The sequence below is a fragment of the Amphiprion ocellaris genome, chromosome 15 (genome assembly GCF_022539595.1).
Source record: "Amphiprion ocellaris isolate individual 3 ecotype Okinawa chromosome 15, ASM2253959v1, whole genome shotgun sequence".
In the NCBI taxonomy this organism is placed as follows: domain Eukaryota; kingdom Metazoa; phylum Chordata; class Actinopteri; family Pomacentridae; genus Amphiprion; species Amphiprion ocellaris.
Genome location: NC_072780.1, coordinates 19,791,777 through 19,814,738, shown reverse-complemented (window position 1 = coordinate 19,814,738; position 22,962 = coordinate 19,791,777). Strand labels below are relative to the sequence as shown.

General features: G+C 38.8%; 1 protein-coding gene across 2 annotated transcripts in view; it reads left to right on the top strand.

The window, feature by feature from the left end:
- khdrbs3 (KH domain containing, RNA binding, signal transduction associated 3) overlaps positions 1-13,704 on the top strand; it is a 127,687-nt gene extending 113,983 nt beyond the window's left edge. Inside the window, exons 8-11 of one of the 2 annotated variants that reach the window (XR_004846815.2) lie at positions 162-214; positions 4,561-4,700; positions 6,895-6,949; positions 9,646-13,704. Coding sequence is in view for 1 of the 2 variants with exons in the window: in XM_023263743.3 (XP_023119511.1) it covers positions 162-214; positions 4,561-4,652 (145 nt within the window). In the remaining variant the exon portion in view is untranslated. Of the gene's footprint in view, positions 1-161; positions 215-4,560; positions 5,336-6,894; positions 6,950-9,645 lie in introns of those variants that run through there. The other variant, XM_023263743.3, reaches the window with a different exon arrangement.
- The last annotated feature ends 9,258 nt before the right edge of the window (positions 13,705-22,962 follow it).

Here is a 22,962-nt window from a genome sequence, read left to right as displayed (position 1 = left end):
TAAGACTTTGATGTCCCACAATAAAGCAAAAATAAGTTCCACCCAATCTGTTTGCCCATAATTGCAATTTGTTTGATGCAAGATGTGTTATTGTTCTTGTTTGTTTTTTTTAATTTATTTATAGATTCCAATATTCATCTTTCTGTTCTGTCTGTCCACAGCTCAGATGACTACTATGAATACGGACACAGTGGGGAATCATATGATTCGTATGGTGAGTTGCAGACCTCTCTTCCTCCAGTACTCATTGTGTCAATTCTCTGAACAATATCTATTTCCATTTCCTGACTCTGCTCTGCTGGATTCATCTCAGTTGTCACAGCACCTGACTAATTGTGCTGCTGTCTTAGACACATTCAAAATATGCCTGTTTAAAATGATTCATCACAAATCAGAGCTTCCTCAGTTCATTTGGATAATTAGGGAGGAACAAAGCCATTCAAAATCAAGAATGATTCCCAAAACAGTAGTTTTTGTGTTAACTAACTACAACAAATCATCCTCCCAAAAACAAAAAAAAATGTACGTTTGCACATCAAATCAGATTTTTATTTGATCATTTTACACCATTTTTCTAAAATCTGAAAACAACATGTTGCAAGCAGAAATGATAGCAGTTGCAGATGTGCTTCTGCTAGAAGTGTGTATAAAAAATGTGAAAAACTTAACCACATTTCAATTTATTCCAACCCTCTTATAACTTGCTATTTTCCATGATTCAAGTCTATTTTCCTGCATTTTATAGGTATGTTTGCCATGATTGGGTATTGTGCTCTAAGCGATTCTAAAATTCAGGTGACCTACAGCTTAATCCTGTGCCTCAGTACCTCCTGTGTATTCACAGACGGAGCACCAGAGCTGCTGCTGCTGCTGTTTTGCTAATGTGCTGCCACGCCACGCATGCTGTGTAGACACAGCTTATTAGTTTGTTATCAGTCTTATGATGGATGCGAAAAAATGCAGAAAAATCAAGCGCTTATAGTTTCAGAGTTGGAGCACAAACACAATGATTAAATGTGAGTTTAAATGCGATTTCTTATATTTCCAGACAAAAAACAATGAGATTTACTGTGAAAAGGTCTAGCAGCTTCAGAACAAACAAAAATTTAGTCTGTAAAGACTCCTGTTATTCATTTAATGTGTTCTCATGGGTTGAATTGGGTCAGAGTCTGATATTGAAATTGAGTCCTGCCGACACTTAACTCTGTCTTCTCCAGTATAAAAGTATCATCAATTACTATACAACTCTTGAAATTCCCTGTTTGGTGAAAAAACAACTATGGAATGTCACTTTCTTTTCTTTAACTCTATTAAACAGTTGCAGCATCAATCAGCAAGATGATCTATACTGTCTCCAAATAGAGAGAGGAGCTGTGCTAAGTCTCCTGACTGAACTTTGCAGTAGTGCAATTTACTGCAGGAAGAACTGAAGTAAATAAAAAACTAGAAAAGCACGCAGAGACCACAGTACTCTGCCAAGGCTGTACATTCCCCCTAGCATTGTTAAAAATGTAGCTTTTTTTTTTTTTCTTAGAAATGCAGCATTTGTTTATTAGTTACTGATGATCAGAAATCACAGCAACATACAATGTGGCCATTTACTATAGATGTACTCACAAACAAAATGACCTTGCGGTGAGCACAGGCATGTGTTATGCATGTGTACATTCAGTACGGACACCGAATCGCATGACCTAAATATGTAGTGGGTGGTGGAAATTGATGGGACTCGGAAACACCCCCACAATTTAATCAATTGTTCCTTGTATCATTTCCAAAGGATAAGTCCCGATAAGTCCGCAGTGGTGGATTTGTAGTAGGATCGCAATCATATACCTGATGGTAGTGTTCACTTGTTTTCATAGTTACATTGACGCTGTGCCACTGTCTCGCAATGATACAGAAATCTTTAGCAAATCTGTGAATCAATACTATAAGCCACATCACTGCCAAAATCTATTCACTTGGTTCTCGTGTCATTTTTGACCTTCCCTGAAAATTTCATCGAAATTCGTTAGTCTGTTTTTGAGTAATGTTGCTAACAGACAGACAGACAAACGTATACTGATTGTCACATAACTCCGCCGCATTCCTCGGCGGAGTAATAAAGCAAATGACGGTCACACAATTTCTAATAGTCGATAAGTTTGTATAGACGGTTAAGTTGGCTCACTCAAAATATGTTTGTTTCCATTAAGAGCAGACATGTCATTGGTTACTGAATCATAAGTTAAATGCTGATGATAATAATATTAAACTGCCACAATAGTGTATTTGAGCATAGGCCTGTATTATTGTTCTTTGGCACTTCATTTCATTCAAATTATTAAAAGATTCAGAAAGGAAAAATGTTGATAAGAATGACTTCGTTTCTCCCAAGTGGAATCTGGCTATTTAGATAGTTAAACTTAATTTGAGACATCTGATTCTGCCATCATTACAAGAAGGTAGATGAAATTTAGTTCATGGTAGAACTTTAAAAACTAACACAAAAAAATTTCAGCTGCAACACGTATTTCCAGAAACAGTCTTTGTTAATCTGGACACTCCGCATCCACAGAACACAATGGGAACTGCCTTCTACTGAGGAAACAGTCTACTGTCTGCTATATCATCTGTGAGCCTCTTCTCACAAATCCCAATTTAACCTCTGCGTGTTCTTACTGTGGACATCATCATGTTCTCCATGGTTGCCAAAGTTTGCCTGGCAGTCAATCAGATTTAGTTTGATCCCTGCACTTCCTCCTGCAATCATCTAAGCAGAACAGCCTGATGTTTAGCCTGTCTGCAAAGAGCCACAAATAGCTTCAGTTGCTGCAAAGTTCAGACAGAACTAACACCGATGAGATAACGTTCAACAATCCTGTGTCAGCTCGTGACAAGATACAGTGAGAAGTGGGCCAAGGTCATATCTGCTGCAGAGTGCATTGCAACGATAGCAGAACTAACACACAGTCGTGTACAGTTGTGCAGTTGACCATGCTGATGTACAGCTTAAGGTTGATCCATCTTTTATAATGAATGTATGGCCTTTGTGGGAACTGCAAACTCCATCAGCACATGATACACATTATTCACAGTCTGGCTGTTGTGAGTACAGCTTAATTCTCTAAAAGTCTCACGATGTAGGTGCAAACATGAGAATAATGTGTTAACACTCATGGATTGGTTTGCGCATTTGTGTCTGTTTTCATTCAGCTCTCAAGCTGAATTATTTAAGCTTGAAAATAAAAATTTAAAAAAATTCATAATCTGCTCCCTGGTATCTCAACTGGTTGAGCGGGCGACCCATAGACGGGGGCCATCATCCGTCATGGGTTTGAATCCAGCTCATGGCCCTTTGCTGCAGGTCCTTCCCCCATTCTTCTCCCCATGTTTCCTGTCTTTTGCTCTCCACTGTCCTATATAATAAAGCCTAAAAAGGCCAACAAAAATAACTTTAAAAAAAATTCATTAAACAATATATAAAACCTTTTTTAGTCAAACTTGCCATAATTAGGTATTTTTTAAATACTGCAATGCATAATTTTGCAGTGTTATACAGGTTAATGTTGCATATTTGTTCATGTCTTAAAGCAGAAATGACAGAAGTGACTGCTGGGATTTTCCTCCGTGACATTCTTTCCCTTTTATAATACATATGAGTACATAGTGGGCAAAACCACTGTAAAAATGGCGATTATGTCTTTTGCATCATAAATCTGATCGACGACCTATATCCTTTGTTTTCATGCTTTAGAGGTTTGAATGTGTTTTTGGAAGTAAGTCAAAGCCATTAAAAACTTTCCCAACTTTTCTGACCACACAAGTGGAAGAACTAAGCACCTCCGGCTCATTAGAGTGTTGCCTACTTGCACATAAAAAAATAAAATAAAAATGCTACTGCATGGGTCACACAGAAGAGAGGGCAACAGTTCAAAGGAAACAGATAAACAGCGTTGATGTGCATCTTTGTTCTCAAAACACAAGGTTACCTTGGTGTGTTTCTTCAAAGTGACTGTCAGTGGAAGGGTGACAGGTTTAATTAAGGGGTATTGGCTATGTGCTGCCAACAGAGAGCCTGTACTCAGAAAAAAACAACCTTTGTGAGCCTCAGCTCTAGGGAAGTCTCAGCGCTGGCTGAAGATCAGACAAAGGGTGCCATCGATACCAGCACTTTCACATTGACAGTACCAGGGGGTGAACAGGGCTGATTTGGGCTAATGGTAATTGTGACCTTTTTTGCTGGGAGCCACTAAACGGGTCCTTTTCAAGTAGCTATTTGATCCTCTCATTCAATTATCCGAGATGAATCCTTCCAGGTGAAAGTCAAGCTTCTTGGTGCGAGTCACCATTTGTATTCTCAGCTTGAAACACCGCTTTTGTTTTTATGAGTGCCGTCGATACCAGGCACTCGGAGTGCCCCAAACTTTCTGCTGCGTTCTTTCCACTGAAGGGAACATATTTACAGTATTTGCATCCAACCTGCAAGACTTGCACAGATTGTTATGAGCGCATGATTTAAGTGCAACGCCTCTGTAATCATTCCCCATCTGTTTCTTTTCTTTTCTTCCTAACCAGGTCAGGAAGAGTGGGCAAACAATCGCGGCAAGGCTCCGTCAGCACGAACAGCCAAGGGAGTGTACAGAGATCAGCCATACTCCAGATATTGAACTGTTTATACAACCTGCACCTGAGTCCTCATGGCTGTTTCAACCCAAGTAATGGATTTTTTATGGACGCTCCCACCTTTTTAGAATTGAAAACTAAACCACAAAATAATTCCAGGGAAATGGTGATAGTGAGATATTGACAGAACAAAACTGGTTTTTAAATGGAATCCCCCTGATTATAAAAACATACTCCCACTGGGTAAAATGTGTAAAGCAATTTAGGCAATCTATCCTTTCCTCTAGAAGAAATCGACTGGACGTTAAGATTAAGAAAGACTCCATAGTACATTAAGTTTCTCTCTCAGCTATGTGATTGTGAGGACTGACATTGTATCAAGATATTTTACTTGGTAACGATTAGTGAACCACTAGAAGCTGTTCGATACAATCTTTCTACACAGCTGCCAGTGCAACTTAATTTATCACCCTCTATTCTTTAAACCTTGAACTGCGTGGTTGATCACTTTAAAATGTAGTAGCTTAGTTCTAGGAAAGTGCAGTACTGTAGATATTTTTTCTGAGGGGTAATTGGTGAAATTGTGTCCCTTGTAAATGAAGCATTTACAAAACTGAAAAAGAGAAAAAGTCATACTGTATACATATTGTATTGCTGTTTCCTCCTTTTTGTAAAATAATAGTTCTTTAGTGTTAAAGGGCTTATAAAAGCATGGTGTGCAACTGTGGATATTGTCAGCCGTTTTATTCTGAGAAGCCTGTGTAGTTGTGTTTATGGATTATGCCCCCAAACATCCCCCTAAATACACATATAAATAGCTGTGCATACTTTATGTACACTGATCAACTAGAGCTGCAAACCAGTCCGGGAGCCTTTTAATGTTTGTGACGTTTTTTATTTTGTTGTTGTTGTTGGTTTTTTTTGATAAATAAGTAATGTTGTCATTTTTTGATTTTAAACAAGATACTTTTTCTCACTTTCTAGGCCTAACCATGAGTTTTAAGATACTAAACCACATGCTGGTGAATTGGCGATCATTTCCATCTAGAGATTTGTTCGACTATATTGATTTTGAGCTTATGTAAGCCCTTTAATATTTTCTTCTTTGTTGATGCTGAATAAACATTTTGAAAGAAAACGCTTGTGTTGAAGAGAATAATTATGGACTCATAAAAAAGCCTCATAATTTAAACTAACAAACCCAAATGCTGGAATATTTAGCGACCACATAGAGGCCTGTCATGAATTAAACCGCCATGATTATCATCTTAACGAAACAAAATAAAGCGTATGTTACAGCGTGAAATCCAAAGTGGGTAGAAAGATGGCATTACAAAAAAAAAATAGAAAATAGTGCAAAGAGCGAATGGCTGTTAGTGACCTTGTGGCTGACCTTGGCAGTCTGATAAGAATGGGCTCCTATTTGTGTTTGAACGCCGTGTGATGCATTTTGTTGGAAATCTCTCCGCCTGAGATTTAGAGGATTTAGCGATAACCACGTCGCCACTCTTGAAACTCTACCCGCTCTGTTTGCTCGTATAATTCGCTGTGAATCGAACGCCGATCACGTCAAGCATCATCAGTAAACGCGCATTAACTTTCGGAGTGTTTACCCCGACAGAAACGGCTCGCGGCGCACCGTATCCAAAGCCTCCTTGACCTCCTTCCTCTAGGGGCCACGTTCAGTTCAGTGGCGGGAGTCAAGTGGGAGGGGTGAGATGAGGGGTGAGGGCGGGTGAAGGGGGGTTCTCTCTCTCCTATACTTCTTCTTCTTGTTTTGCTCTTTCTGTTCTCCTCCGGTCATGTGACCCTCTCCCAGTCGTTTTTAAAGAGCCTGCCTTTGCCCCGTCCATTAAAGAGACTCTAAATGACCCCCAGCTGACCTCCGCAGAGAGAGGATGGCAGTAGCTGTTTAAAAAGACCTCCGTCCCACAAGGTAAACAACACCAACCCAGTTTAACCTCTCCCCTAACGTAGTTGCTCATAAACCCTCTCTAAACTTCAATGTAATATGTTTTCCTGTCTCTGTTAATCTAGCCACGAAGCTGGGAATAATTAGATTTCTGTAACAAAAAAAAAACTGTAAAAAAAGTTTAAATATTTAAACATATTTCAACGAACTGTGTAGTGAAATAACTTTATCCTAAGACTTTGATAAAAATATATCCTCTGTTACAATAATTGAACCATAAAATGTTATGTGTCTTGGCATTTGTTTTTATATTATTAGCTGTAAAATATGATGTGAACTTGCATGATCACGTTGTTGTTTATATTCCTCTCTAGGTCGAAGTCCTGGCTACACAGCTCCGTCCATCCAATCATCTCACTGGTGCTAAAGGTAAGTTGTTTTCCATGTTATGCGTCAGGTGTTTATGATGATGTTTTGCAACGATTTTGCATCCAATAGGGGCCAACAATCTTGGCAAACCTGGGAGAGTGTTGAAAAGCTGCAGTAGATGTAGAGCTTAATTCCACAGTTACTGAAAGATGTATGTCATATCTGTGGTGATTTTTTTATTCATGTCATGTGGGATGAAATAAGGTTTAAGGTTGAATCTGGTATTCTGTGCAGAATCTTCCGAGAAGTCTGCAGAAAAAATTTGCTGGTAGCTTCCATTCAGTACATGTATAATACAATCTTTTGAAATAAGGATATCTTTGATGATCTTGTGCATGTATACATAATATACAGATCCACGGGGTCATTTAGGGGTCTAACATTCAAAATGCTTGAAGGTTGGATCTTTTGGGTATTCCTGGAAAGCTTTCAAGATGTGTGCAGAAAACTACTTAATTGAACAGTTCTTTCAAATATTAAAGGGTGCAGGGTATGTCTCTGGTGTCTGTGATGATTTTTTCTTCCATGTTAACATACTGACACCCAACTGTGGTGAAATTAGAGCTGAAAATGATCTTCAAGGTTGGATTCTTTAAGACAGTTCCAAGATAAATATGGGCAATAGCTTAAATTGTGTTCTCCTGGCCATTCAAAGATGTACTATAATGTTAAACTGATCTGAATATTTTAATTTAAACCGTTAAAGTGTAAGTGACAATATGTGGAATTATGGAGCCAAATGACAGTGTAAAATACTGTAAACAATTTGAATCTGGATAGTCTTTTGAAGAAATCTTTCTGAAAATTGCCAGTAGATGTTTAATGGTGTACTTTTATTTATAGGATGCAGTCTAAGCAGTTAAATGAGGATATGTTTGATGATTGTGTGCATATACAATACTGTTCAAAAGCTTGGCGTCACTTAGAAATGTATTTTTTTAAAGAAAATGTGGCATTTCATTTTTGAATTAATGAATACATTTTTTCATTCAATGTTGCTGCCTATTTTGCACAATGGAAAACAAAAGGAGCATATTACGTAAGGGCAACGTATATTGTTAAAGTCACATTTTAGTGCAGTAGTCCAAGGGTGTTCCCCAGGGGTCAGTGCTGGAACCACTCCTATTCATTATATATCAGCAATCTTACACACAACACAAATAAATTCTAATTCCACTTTTATGCAATATACACTACCGTTCAAAAGTTTGGGGTCACTTTAAAATGTCCATATTTTTGAAAAGAAAAAAAAAGCATTTTTTTCATTAAATGAATCAGAAATACAGTCTAGACATTGTTAATGTGGTAAATGATTATTCTAGCTGGAAACAGCTGATTTTTAATGGAATATCTACATAGGGGTACAGAGGCCCATTTCCAGCAACCATCACTCCTGTGTTCCAATGCTACACTGTGTTAGCTAATGGTGTTGAAAGGCTAATTGATGATTAGAAAATGCTTGTGTAATTATGTTAGCACATGAACAAATATGGGAGTTTTCATGAAAACATGAAATTGCCTGTATGAGCCCAAACTTTTGAATGGTACTGTGTATGCTGCAGTCTAAGCAGTTAAATGATGATATGTTTGATGATTTTGCGCATGTATACATAAAATAGAGATCTAATGCTTGAAGGTTGGATCTGGGGACTCTTGGGTATTCCTGGAAAGCATCCAAGAAATGTGCAGAAAATTACTTAACGGTTCTTTCAGTTATTAAGTGGGTGATGTGCCTCTGGTGCCCGTAATGATTTTGTCAGCCTTTCATGTTTGTTTATGAAACTCAAATGGGGTGAAATTAAGGTCAAGAAGACACATATTTGTAGCAGTTTAAATTGAGTCTTCTTTTGGTCGTTCGAAGACATAATAAAATCGATAAAATAAGGGTGTAAACAAGATAATGGATGGAACTGGAGTAAAATTATGGTCTAAAATGTTGTGAATATTTTCACTCTTCTGGATTCAGAAACCAAAAAATGTTTCCAAAAAATAAATAGTTAATTTTAACCTTTCTTATTTACACATGGGAGATGTAAATCTTTCTAATTTATGTACTACAAGCACTTTTATCAGGGTTGGGTTTGGGATAGTTACAGTCTTACCAACATAAATCCTCTCACATGAAACTGTAGCCCTCAGAGAAATTCTCAAATGATGGTCTAACCTGTTTGGATGTCACTTTAAAAACCCTTAAGAAGTGCAAAATGAAATATTCTGCGGAGGACACCGCGTTATCATGACATATCAAATATTAATGTGACTTTGAGACAACTCCATGTTCCCTTGATGGATGTTTAACGAAAATATTTTTCTGGAGCTCTTGAAATCCTCTCGACTCACCCGGAGAAAGCTCGACCCTGGACTCCTAGTTATACCCTTCCACAATCCCCTCAAGGGGATTCCAGTCCCGTTGGACTCTCTGCCTGTGTGTGTACCTGTGCAATTAGTGTATAAGAACACTGTCATCTGAACCACTAAGGGGCCTCTGTTGCTGCAGCTTGAAAATGACAGCGAGTGCTTGTATTAAGTGGAGAAATGTGATGCCTGACTGACTGCATTAGCCCAAAACTTGAAATACAAATACCAGAATGTGACAAAGGACAGTCCTAAAAATGAAGATGTCCTTCTTTTGATTTGTTCCGCCCTTTTTGTTAAACCTTATATTGTTCTCTCTCTTTTCTTTCCTTCCTTAATAGACTTGATGACCCACGCAAGCGTCCCTCCAAACATTCGAGCCCACACAATGTCAAACCAAATCCCGATGAAAAAATTCCATCCAGCTTCAAGGATCTGCCCTCGACCAAACAGAGGGCTTTCAAATTTCCACAGCCTGGACTGAGGTGGAGTGACCTGTTGAGATGCAGAAAACGGGGCCAAAGATAATGCATGTATCACACATAATCATTCTCTGGAAAAAAAAAAAAAAAAAAGGAGGGAGGTGGAGGAAAATCGCGAGGTAAATGGAGTTCCTCATCCTCTGGGACGATCTGTCAGAGAAGATTTCCTTCAGAGCTTCACATACATTTTACATACCGACTGTGAAGCTGACCTGCGTCTTTCTTGATTCAGACTGTTGTTAGAGGAGATGTGTCTACCTCTTACATTAGACATTACCTGTCATCTCCTTGGAAGGATGAGTAAATAAATAATGTGTTATGCTAAGGGAAGGGCATCATAATTGCAACAAAGGCAGTGCTATTGTCATACTTTTGTGCTCATCAACCTATATCATCTACGCTCCGATGAATAAATAATTCACAAAGTGCCTTATTGTCGCATTGTTATGACAGTTTTAGATGTTTAGTTCCACTGCTGTACTTAAAATATGGGGCAGTACACTAAGAAAGGTAGTTTTTTTCCCCTCTTCTGTGTTGTTCTTTCCCTACACACCATTACTGCGATGCTGGAAAACACCCCCCAGCTTCACACAAAAGTACAGTCTAGCCCAGATGTATTGCTTAATCAGAATCGACTTCAGTGGATATTACAATTCCAAAATAGCTTTCTATCGGATAGAGAGCTTCATTCTGTCTTGTGCATAAGTCCAGATAGGCTGATCCGTATTCTGCACAGTTGTATGTCCTCAGTGGCAGACAATAGTTTTCCATTAGAGGAAGTGATTCTCTCTGGAGCTCCGGGCCAAGCCTCAGACAATAAGACGGCGACCTAAAGCTCACATCTCCAGCTCCCAGAGTCAACTCTCATCACCTCGGGGGCTGATTCCCACTCTAAAGTGGCTTAAAGTGACAGGCTTATCTGAAGTAAGCTTGTCCAAGTTAATAAAGTAAGAGCAGCTTATTTGATTAAGAATGCATACAAAGGAGGATGTAGTGATCTGTCACTGGGAGACAAGTCAATTTCGATGCTAGAATACAGATCTACGGGTTCCAAACAGTGGAGACAGAAACAATGGAAGATCTACAGCAAAACTAGGAGTAGCTCAACCAGCTTCTTACTATGAGTGGTGCAGTCCTTTATAAATCACTATGTCCTGCTAAAATTAGAACACTTCTGATGGTTTCAAATAAGGAATTTCAGTGTTTGTCTATTTGCTTTAAGTGGGCAGGGCTTCTAGTCAGAGTAGCAACATTTTTTTTTTGGCCTTTTTTGATAGGTACAGTGGAGACAGACAGGAAAGGAAGGAGAAGAGTGGGGGGAAGACATGCAGCAGAGGGCCGTACGCAGGAATCAAACCTGGGCCGCTGTGTTGGGGACCAGGACCTGTACATGGGTCGCCCTCAACCCACTGAGCTATCCAGGCACCCCGGACTAGCAGCATCTGAGTGAAAATTTGACCTCTTGAGGGGGTTGTTTGAATTTCTAGAATTGTCAGTCAAATCTGATCAAACCACACCCACCCAGTAGCCAGTTGTATGCAGCTAGCAAGCAGTTAGTGTAGCTTTACATAAAAATGGAAACAGCTAACCAGGGTCTCTTCACCAGTAATAAAATCTGCCTACCAGCACCTCTAAAGCTCATTAACTCAACTCATGTTGTCTGTCTAATGCATACCAATAAGAAAAAACATTGCCAATCTAGATGCCACTATGTGTGTCTTTTATAATGTGTTTCCAGGGTCCTTGGGCATACTCGAATGGAATAAGTTTTTGTTTGCAGGGAAATGAGAAAGACCAGGTAAAACTGTGCTGCTTCCAGCTTATTAATTTATTGTCTCCACAACTAAATAGACAAATTGTAGTATTCTATCCATATTGGTTGCAAAGTTCCTCTATGTTGCTGATCAAACTCCTAAAAAAACATCTGTGTGCATACATGTTTGCTGCTTTTGGTTTTGTGTTGTTGTTTTTTTTTTTTATATTAATCCCTTCCAGCCTTAAAATAACCAAGATGTAACTCCACATTGTGACGTCCTTTAGAATGTACACATCCATAAAGTCCCCGCCTCCTCTACACACACAACTCAAAACTTGTTACAGCTCAAGCACACCAGCTCATCTGTAATTTTACTCAAACACAACTATGCAAGTTGTAGTAGTGGAGTAATGCAGCCATACATGTTCAAACCAGAATCTGATATTAGTCAGAAAGCCTCCTTGTACAAGTAGACAGGATCGGTTCTTTATGTTGGTGCTGTCATCTTTACACTGCTGTTTCAAAGTAGAGATACTCAGGCACGCCGCTGACTGCTTATTTCATTCATGATTTTTCTTTTAGTAGATAGAAAACATCACCTTGACCTGATCACAAACTAAAACTAGAAAAGCACTCAGACAGCGGCGTACTCCGCCAAGGCTGTTCATTCCCCCATATGGCATTGTCAGAAATGCAGCATTTTTTGTAGAAATGCAGCATTTGTTTATTAGTTATTTATGATCAAAAATTATGGAAACATGGGATGTGGCCATTTAATATAGATGTACCCACAAACTAAATGACCTTGCGCTGAGCACAGGCGTGTGTTATGCATGTGTACATTATATACGGATACCAAATCACGTGACCTAAATGTCTACACCCTTACAATTTAATCAATTGTTCCTTGTATCATTTCCAATGGATTAGTCCTGATAAGTCTGCAGTGGTCAATTGCAATCATGTGATCGTCACAGGCAGTTGACGTAGCGTTCACTTGTTGTCATAGTTATAGTGACGCCATGTCACTATCTCAGTGATACAGACATTTTTAACAAATCCATGGATCCAGACTATAAGCCCCGTCACTGCCAAAATCTAATCACTTGGTACTTGTGTCACTTCTGACCTTCCCAGAAAATTTCATCCAAATCCCTTAGTCCGTTATAGAGTAATGTTGCTAACAGACAGACAGACAAACGTACACTGATTGTCACTTAACTCTGCTGCATTCCCTGGCAGAGTAATAAATTTCATTTTCACAGAAGGGGGTCCTTAATTACATTCCCTTAAAAGCAAATACAGGAATAGACTATGTTGGGAAGATCTAACCAGTAGCATGCCTCAGTTTTACTGCCCTACATATGTAGTGGTCACTTTATTCTGGCTGCTCTGGAAAAAGAAAAAAAAAAAACAAAAACAAAACCTGAGGCTTTTTGATTCTGTGAAGAGTGCTTTTCCACTAGTATTCCTCTTAATCATGTCGGGGATCTAAAGCGGCCGCCTCCTGCCGTTTCTTCTGTAATTAACTGGAGGGCTCTTAATCTTAGCGAGATTAAAACGCTCTGATCAATGTTGAAGTGTCCCTGTGTCTCCTTTGGAAGCGAGTGCTAATGCGACCACGGGTCAGTGTGTGTCGCCTGCTAAGTGGATGCTCAGATTGAGAAGGATCGATCATCGCAGGCCTTTCAGGGCTGAAAAACAGCCAAGACGCAGAGGATGGAGATCTTTTCAATCTAAAATATACTCAAAGAAAATGTCATTATGTGGGAAATATAATTTCATTTTTGTAATTAGCATTTTATTCAAAGCTGAGAACAAGATGTGGAAAAAAACAATTAAAGGAAATTAAAGCAAGGTTATCAGAATGGAGAGGAAAATTTCTGATTAAAAGTAAATCACAGGTAGACAAAGGCGATGAAAAAAGAAAAGAAAGAAACATTAACAGTGAAGGAAACATGCAAAGTGTTTGTAAGGAAAAGCACAGACTGGAAACATTCTATACAAATGTATGCAAAGTCAATATATGCTTGTAATTGTGCATATTGTACATTATGTATTATTTTATTGTGCTGTCGTGCATTGAAAGCATTCTGAGGTCCATGTTGAGGTTGTAGAGATGCTCACTGGTAATAAAGTTCTCCTCTTGTTGATAAAAAGCATGAATTTTGCTGTTTTGCTTCAAAGTCGTGTGTCATGTTGGGAAACAAATCAAGTAAATGTCTACTGTCCCGACTATTCAGGCCTTACACTCTTTAATGAGGTCTGAACTAAATATAGTTTTATTCTAACTCTGGGGAGGAGGCAGGGAGGAGGCGGGGGACGGCTCATGATGAGTTTTGGCAGTTGGCATGTTTTGCTAACATCAAATCCCCACCAGTGCAGGGATATTATTTACCTTGATACGCCCTTGAAATAATACTTGCAGATCAAATAAGTTTGTGTAGCAAAGGCTGTCTCAGTCTCCAACCTTTTAAATATTGTATGTTCCCCTCCGCCGCCTGCCTCGGATACATCTCTCTCCTCATGTAAATGCTGCTGTTCTTTATTCTTCGGGCTCCCCTCCCCTCCTCCTCACCCCTCTCCCTCCTCTCCCTGCTTCCATCCTTCAGGCCGTTCCACTTTGAAGTTGTTTCTCAGCTGTGTGAAATTTGAGATTAAAGTCCATCTGTTCATGCACCACCACCACCCCCCCTCCACTCCATCAATACGTAGACAGATACAAACAAAAACGGACCAAAAAAAAAAAAGAAAAGAAAAAAGTTGGTAAACTTACACGGTGGAAGAAATTGGCCCAAAGTAAAGCAAAGTGAATCCATGTGCTAAAAAGAAAGGCAACTGCACTTGCTGGACTTTCTGTTTCGGTTCTGAAAAAGCCTTTCAGATGAGAAATGAAACATCTTCAAGAAATTCAACCAGTACAACTGCTTTGGTTTTAGTATTTCATGAACCATAACGTAAATGATTGAGAATCTACACATATGTCATGCAGAAACAATTAAGGGAACTTGCAAGAATTAAATCTAAAACTCTGATATGAGACAAGAAGTTTTAAGATTTATTATATGTGCAGATATTTGATAGATTTAAAAACTAAATAAATAAAAAGGTAAAGAGAGGATGTTGGGGTAGTGGGGATTGATCGATGTGGATTATTTTTAGGGCCGATGTCGATTATTATTATTGGTGATCGGGAAAGTCGGTCCAGCCCCTCTGCGATCCTAATGAGGATTAAGTGGTGAAAAGATAATGGATGGATGGATAGACTGTATTTCTGATTTATTTAATGAAGTCTTTTCATTGGAAAAAAAAAAGCCTTTTCTTTCAAAAATATGGACATTTATAATTCAAACTTTTGAACAGTAGTGTATATATTAAATGTTTCTATAATCACAGCATGTGATTGCAGGGAACTTGTCATTCATTACTAGACTAATTTATTGACAAGGATTATTATTTTGTAAATGCAAAAACAACAAAAGCATTGAGAGAGCACAATACTCTGCCAAGGCTACTCAGTCATTGTATGATTTCCAATGGATAAGTGCCGGTAAGTCCGCAACGGACGATCTGTAGTAGGATTGCATTCGTTTGATATGCCAATCATCACACAACTCTGCCGCATTCTTTGGCAGAGTAATAAATAATAAATTTACATGTCTAATGTAGGGTAACCTTAAAAACATCTGACTGAATCACCATAAATAATCCTGTCTTGCACACTGAAATGTTAGGCTATATTTGACAACATTACCTCAGGAACAACTTTTTGATGCTTATTTTTCATTTTCAGACCCACTTTGTTGGTTGGGAAAACAGAGTGAACTGTTACCTATTGCATTGATTGACTAATTGGTAGTCAAGAATCATAAGACACCTCACCGAATATCTCACAGCACAAAATAGAACCCATCCATCCATCCATCATCTATACACTGCTTAGTCCTCATTAGGGACATGGGGGCTGACTTAGGGTGAAGGCAGGTCTCCAGTCTATCACAGGGCTGCACATAGAGACAAACAATCACACTCGCATTCACACCTACAGACAATTCTCAGCATGTTTTAGGATTGTGAGAGGAAGCTGGAGTACTAGGAGAAAACCCATGCATGCACAGGGAGCAACATGCAAACTCCATGTAGAAAGATCCTCGGCCGGGACGCGAACTGGGGACCTTCTAGCTGCAAGGCAAAAGGGCTAACCACCAAGCCACTGTGCAGCGCAGAATAAAATCTTCTAAGGAATTTCGCAAAGTGACTCTCAAACACATCGTTGGGCCCGTAGCAGTGTATTTATAGATTACAGTGGTGCAATAACAGCTTCTCCAATAAAACCACCATGAGGCTGATCCTGCACCAGTCATCCAGCTTAATAAAGTGCTACGTTGTGATGATCATCCAGCCCCATCTCTATTGGACTGATTCATTCCGCTGCAGCAGCGACGAGGAGATCCAACAGCAGAGCCGAGAGATTAAAACCATTGTTTATGCTTTCAGTGCATGCAGGGGGGGTTATAAGCAATATAGGCAGACAGGATGAAATAACACTGAAATTATACTGTTCTGTTACCAGCTCAATATGAATAGACTCGTACATTAAGCGGGTATTTCTGAGACACCGCCATGAGGAAAAGTTAAAAGCCCATCACTTAAACTGTTTACCTTAACACCTATTTCCACTCATGGAACATTGACCTTCTAAATGACATTTGCCTCCTGTTAGACTGAGCGTGTTTGGCATTTCAAATGTCCTTATTCAGACACTACACCTTAACTCTGCCCAGAAACACAGTTAAATAAGAGGAAAGGTGCTTTTGTTGTAGTGGGAAAGTCTGATGGTGCTTCATGTCGTGTTAATAGTTGTGAATTTTGTCTGGTGTGGTGTATTAGTCTTGAAAAAATACTGTAATTTGGAAATAACAGTCCACATATTTGTGTTACTTACAGAGGTCTAACAATGTCATGTTAGAGTGCAAATGTAATGCTCATAAAGGCTACTTGTAATGTACAGTAAAGCCCAGCATGAGGATATGATTGCAGCTGTTATCGACAAAGACGTAGCAGAGGAAGTCGTTTAAAGCCGCGGTAGGCAGTCATTTCTTCATTGTTGGGCAGAAATTCCTTCCAAACCGTTCAGCATATGGTAATTTAAGTGAGGAAACTAGACTCCTCTGAGACTTTAGCCAATCACAGAGCTTCATCCTGATCAGGTGAGATAGTAGAAGTAGCAACACATGCCATAGTGAGTTGTGTATATGGTGGTGCAATGGGACATATGGAGGACTTTCACTTGGAGTGGGTGTGGAATCCCAGGTGAAGCTGTAAATACATGTTGACCTTTAGCTTGACTGTCTATGCTATAAGCGTGTGCTCGTCTAGTGGGAGGGGCTTAGAACTGACAGGTAGAGCTGCAGGAAGAGGCTGCGTTGTTTTCAAATTCCTAGTTTTTGCCTTTTCCAGATTTCTGTCTACTGCGTCATTAATGCCAGCCACAGAGCTGATCACCAGCTCAGGAGTTACTCTGAAAGCACAGCTGTACTGTCCAATAAAAAGAGCAGAAGAAGACATGGTCCTGTTTGGAATGAATCACCGCTAGTAAAGTCTTTCTAAGTCAGAAATAATAGATTTCTTAATAAATAATTAATCTTTTACTATCCTTTTGTATATTAGTGAAAAGCCATTGCAAAGAATGACTTTTGGGGGGGGGGGGGGTGTTTTGAAAAAATAAATTGTGGTATTTTCTTCATCAGCCATCATGAAAAGTTCAAACACTTCTGGATAAAGAGAAAAACCAAAATCTGTTTAGTACTCCCCCTTTTACAGAAACAGAACACAACACATTACTTACACAGCAAGACGAAGCTGCATATAAGCAGCATACAAGCTTCAGTAGGTTGCAACAAATATTATAAATGCAATAAATGTTGAAATGCAATTTGCTTCTTTCAATGCATTTAGAATACAGAGTCCTCAACTATACAGTATATAACAGATAAATAATGATCTACAGCCAGCAGCTGTCAGACAAAAAAACTCTACAGTCTTTGTCTATCTGAGCAAGAATACACTTTTCTACTAATATGACATTCACCTGTCCACTCTGCAAAATTGCTTTGACCTTGTCCTCTGAAACATACTAGCACCAATTATTGCTTTTCATATATATATATATATATATATATATATATATATATATATATATATATATATATATATATATATATATGTCCTGATTTTTGAAAGAGAATCATGTTTTTTCAGTGAAGATAACATTAAATGAATCAGAAATACAATCCAGACATTGTCAGTGTGGTAAATGACTATTTGAGCTGGACATTACTGCTTTTAATGGAATATCTCCATAGAGGTACAGAGGAACATTTCCAGCAACCATCACTCCTGTGTTCTGATGCTACATTGTGTTAGCTAATGGTGCTGAAAGGCTAACTCAAGATTAGAAAATCATTTTGCAATTATGTTAGCACATGAATAAAAGTGTGAGTTTTCATGGAAAACATAAAATTGCCTGGATGACCCCAAACTTTTGAATGGTAGGGTACATGCAAACATTACAGTCTATACGAAATGATATTCAGTTGCAGTCAATACTGTATAATACACCTTGACAATCGTGTCGTAAAACTTGTTTTAAATGCTGATAAAACACAACTAATGATGATCAAATGCACAATTTAAGCCACAAAACAATCCAGGTATCATTGCTTTACTGGATTCTCTGATCAAGTCTGTATCCCAATATGAATATCTAGGAATCGTGACTGATGGACTGTCGACCTGTCCAGAGTGTAAATATACCCTGTCTGTTGCCTTATGCCTCCACTGAGTTAGACGCCAGCCCCCTTGTGACCACATATGCAATAAAGCAAAGATAGGAAATAGAAATGTTGTATCTCATTCTTTTGCACCTCACACCCAGGTATTTGTTAAAAAAATAATAATTTAAAAGGGCTACGATGCCAAAGTCAGATGTAGGGTAACAAAGATGTGACAGACTGGCGTTTGGAGTAAACACTTATTTATTACAGAATACACAAAAACTACAACAGGATTTGACATTCCAGAGGTCACCAAAACATGACGGTAAAATACTGAGAGCTAAAACTGAACAAGGCCCCCTGAAGGACCAGTAATTCTAACCAGTCTCAATACAGAAAGTTTGTACTACCAAGGCAGAAAGCGAACTAAAGAACAGGGACAAGAATAACACGACTACCTATTATTTGCCGCAGAGCAAAACTACCATGAAAGTTGGAAACACAGAAACTAAATAGGCACTCTAGGAACAGGAATACACAAAATTGAACTGGCTCATACAGTGGGCAGGGAACTTCACTGTCCGAGGCCAAGAACTGGTGATGGGAAGACAGAGCGGGTGGTGAGGTGTCATGTGGTCTGGTGTTGATCGGAGTCCAGACAGGTGCTGCAGAGGTTGGCATCTTGGCTAGTGCTGTGGTGGCTGACTCCATAGTGATCCGGGGAGATCCAGGCAGGAAAGGCTGAGCAGGCAGGATCCGAACTGGAACAGAGAGAGAACTAGTGAGCACCAGCAGTAACAAAGGAGCTCGACAGAACCAGGACCAATACTAACTGGAGCAGTTCACCACAAGTAGTGGCAGCGTCTGGCTTTTATGGGAAGAGGAGGTAATGTGTTGCTCACCTGCTGACTCCACTGATTACGATCAGCGGCACCTGCCCACATGCCACATGCCACCTAGGAGAGGGAGAGAAAGATGGGGGAAGGGAAGGAGAATCTGCCACTACCTGGCAGCTGAGGTGGAGGGCATGACAAAAAATTGAAATAATTTTTTTTTCAAATATTTCAGAATAGTCTTGCTTATCTTTTCAGGCTAAAAGGAGGCTTGTTGTCACCACCTGTATGTGTGTTGGATTACTAGCGGACCTCACATGCATCATTTTAAATCCCTTATGTGCCATTACGTTTTATACACTTGAGCTGGATCTGCTTTGTCCACATGTAGACTCAATTCTAGATCTGTATTTGCCAAACAAGTCCAGGAAGCTACTGTCTTTTTTCTACCTCTTCCCAGACTCAAGGCTCCATATTCGGCTTCACGGGACTTTGAAGCATACACATTCAGATGTACATAGATACGACTGAGTCACTCTAGCCCTGCTTGATCATTGACATTGATGATTGTGATATATTTTTGCCCATTTTATGACACTATAACACACTCAGAATGCATATGCAAACTTATCTGACATTATTATTATGGTTATAATCTGTTAATTTACACAGCTGTCTGTTTTGGCCAGGGCAGTGTTGTAAAACAGATCCTTAATATCAATGTACCTTTTCTTATGAAAGTTAAATAAAATAAAAAGAATAAAAAAAGAATACTTATTCAACACAAAATATTAGGTTGTTGCTTCCATTGCTTTCACTGTACATTTAGATATACAATACAGTATGTGAAAAAGGTAAGGACAAGGTAAGAACCATGTTTGCAACATGGACAAACCTGAAAGAAACTCTACATGGAGGGAGTAAACAGATTTGGTGGCAGCAGCTTCAGCACTGCAGAGAGGAGCTGGGCTGAAGAGAAGAGATTGCAAGATACTCACCAGAGTAGCAGATGACAAGTGATCAGCAGGGAGTCAAATAACTAGCTTTGTATGTGTGTTCCATTTACCATTCAGTATAGCTATATGTGAATGTAAAGTGGAAAAAAAACAGAAACTGTCACAATGCATCTTGTAATGCGTCACATGAACCAAACCTGCAGCTAAAAAAAGTCAGTATTTTCAAAGGATTTCATGTGATGGGTGGAGGACATGAGAGAAACTAATACATTCCATTTGTGATAGTCTTGCTTGTATAGGTTGTATAGGAGTCTTTTTTTTAAAAGGGTTTTAATGCTGCCAGGAATTGTATTGTATTTAAAGCTGCAACTTACAATGGAAGCCCATGACATCAATCAAAGGGTTGTGAACAATTTCTATATTATCCACTTGTTATTTACTTTTCTCATTTTATGTAAAAATGATAAAATAACTACATATGGATTGTCTGCATGAATGAATATGAATGCAAATCTATTCTTCGTCCCATATTTATGAAATTCAGTTTTGATTTGTTTTCTTTTTTCTGTAGTCTGATTGCTTTAAATATGTGTTAAAAAAGGCAGAGGTGGTGATTAGAGAGACAAAGAAAGAAAAAAGAAATATTTATTGAAATTAATCTATTTTTTTTGTCTATTTATTTATTTATTTCCAAAATGGGACAGTTCGTATTAATGAACATTTACACCTTAATATGAGAGATTATAGCCATACTTCTAATTTCCGTATCGAGTCCCATTTGCAGGTTAAAAATGAATAAATAAATAAATAAATAAATACAAATAACATAATACCATAACTGAACAAAAACATACAAACAAGCAACAACTAACAACACATAGTGCACAAAAACAGACAAAAGCTGGGGGACCAAGACAAGCTATCAAGCAATAATTAATTAACATTTGCACATGATTATATTGCAAATATCCCTTTGTTCCTTATGCACATATCCCTCTATCACTATTGCACATTGTTATACTACACTTACCAGTCTGTCACTGTTACACATGTCCCTCTGTCACATTTACACAAGATTCCACTATACATATATACATATATCCCTCTGACACTATTACACATAATTGTATTGCTCATTTCTCTTAATCACTATTGGACACATACCTGTCTTCATTGCACAGAATTACACTACACATGTCCCTTTAACACTGTTGCACATATCCCATTATCACTATCGCTCATGATCTTTTGACACTATTACACATGACTGTATTGCACAAAGCCCACATCTCCCATTTAAAACAAATTGCACAGAGTCCTCAAGAACAAGCCTCATTTTATCCTTACTGATTGGAAACGGCCTGTTATTCCATGCATGTATTGAATAATCTCTGTTGTCCTTAACCCACTGGTGGTGTGATCCGTAGCTGCAAGGTGGTGTTGTATACACGTGCTTCCCTCTGCAGCTAATAAAATTATCTTTCCTTCATAAAGAAAGACTAAAACCCTAAAAATGTTGATCTGTTTACTTTGTAATTATCTTCTCAATTCATTCATCCCTTGATCAGTCTATAAAATATCAGAAAATTCACATCCCAGTTTATCCAGCCAGTCCAAAGTGATGTCTTCAAATGCTGAACCATCCATACATCAAAGAGATGTAGTTTAATATACACTACCGGGCAAAAGTTTTAGAACACCCCATTTTTTCCAGTTTTTTATTGAAATTCAAGTAGTCAAGTCCAATGAATAGCTTGGAATGGTACAAAAGCTAAGTGGTGAACTGCTACAGGTTAAAAAAGAAAAAGGCACTCCCACCCCCGTTCTTCACTGTCAGGACTATGCATTCACTGTGGTAGTTCTTTTCTGTGCCCAATATGCAGGACCATTCTTGGCCGCACCTCAGCAAAGAAAGTGCTCGCAAAAACTGTCAGGCCCCTTTGTATGCTCTTTATACATTTTAATTGTGCTGTTTTGTGCTGAATAGCAATTAAGTTATTTTTTTTTCATTTCTTTTCTTGGATGCTGTCCAAAGAGGCTCACATTATGAATTGTCTTTCACACTGTCTGGGCTGTGACTGAAACTTTGATCTCAATTAACAGTCCCGTTTAAAACACTTGCCTGTCTTTGAGATCTAAATTGTGCAAGTGGTGCTCTGTCCATGGTATCATTTTCAGAGGATGGCCACAGCAGCTCTGATTAGTGGTACTATAGTTTATTCTAAACATCCTCATTATTGCTGCAACTGTCTCCACTGATGTTTAGTTATTCACTTTGATCCTCCTGTATTCTTTTCCATCTTTGCGACATCTTGCAACTAGATTTTACCTCTACACATAGGTCCAAAACTGAGAAAGTTCTAATGTTTACAGGTCTAATTGCATGAACATGGTTTATTAACCATATGTTCATGCAATTAGGTTGATTGGAAATTATAGTTTCGGTGATAAGAGGTTCTCTAACTTGCGTGTCAGTGATCACTGTATATGTCAGTGTTCCATGCATCAGTTTAGGTGCTCATATTTTCAAGTATTTGTTTTTGAATTGTTCATATTAGAAAATCCTTCAATGTTAAACTCATAAATAATGCACTCCAGATATGGTTTTTGTCTGTGTCTGTGGTCAGCGCAGCAGGCACTGATTTCCTCTCAGGTTTTGGGGCCATCCTCCAGGTAGCCGGTTGGACACGTCTCAGTGTTAGCATTACATCAGCGCTGGTTGAGATGATGAAACTGTCAGTGCTCGTTTCTCTCCACTCCCTCAGAATAAAGGTACAGACAAAGACCCCCTGACCTCTGGAGTTGTCTGTCTATGTGACCTTTTTTTCATGACAGTGTAGCAGGTTTCATGTGCT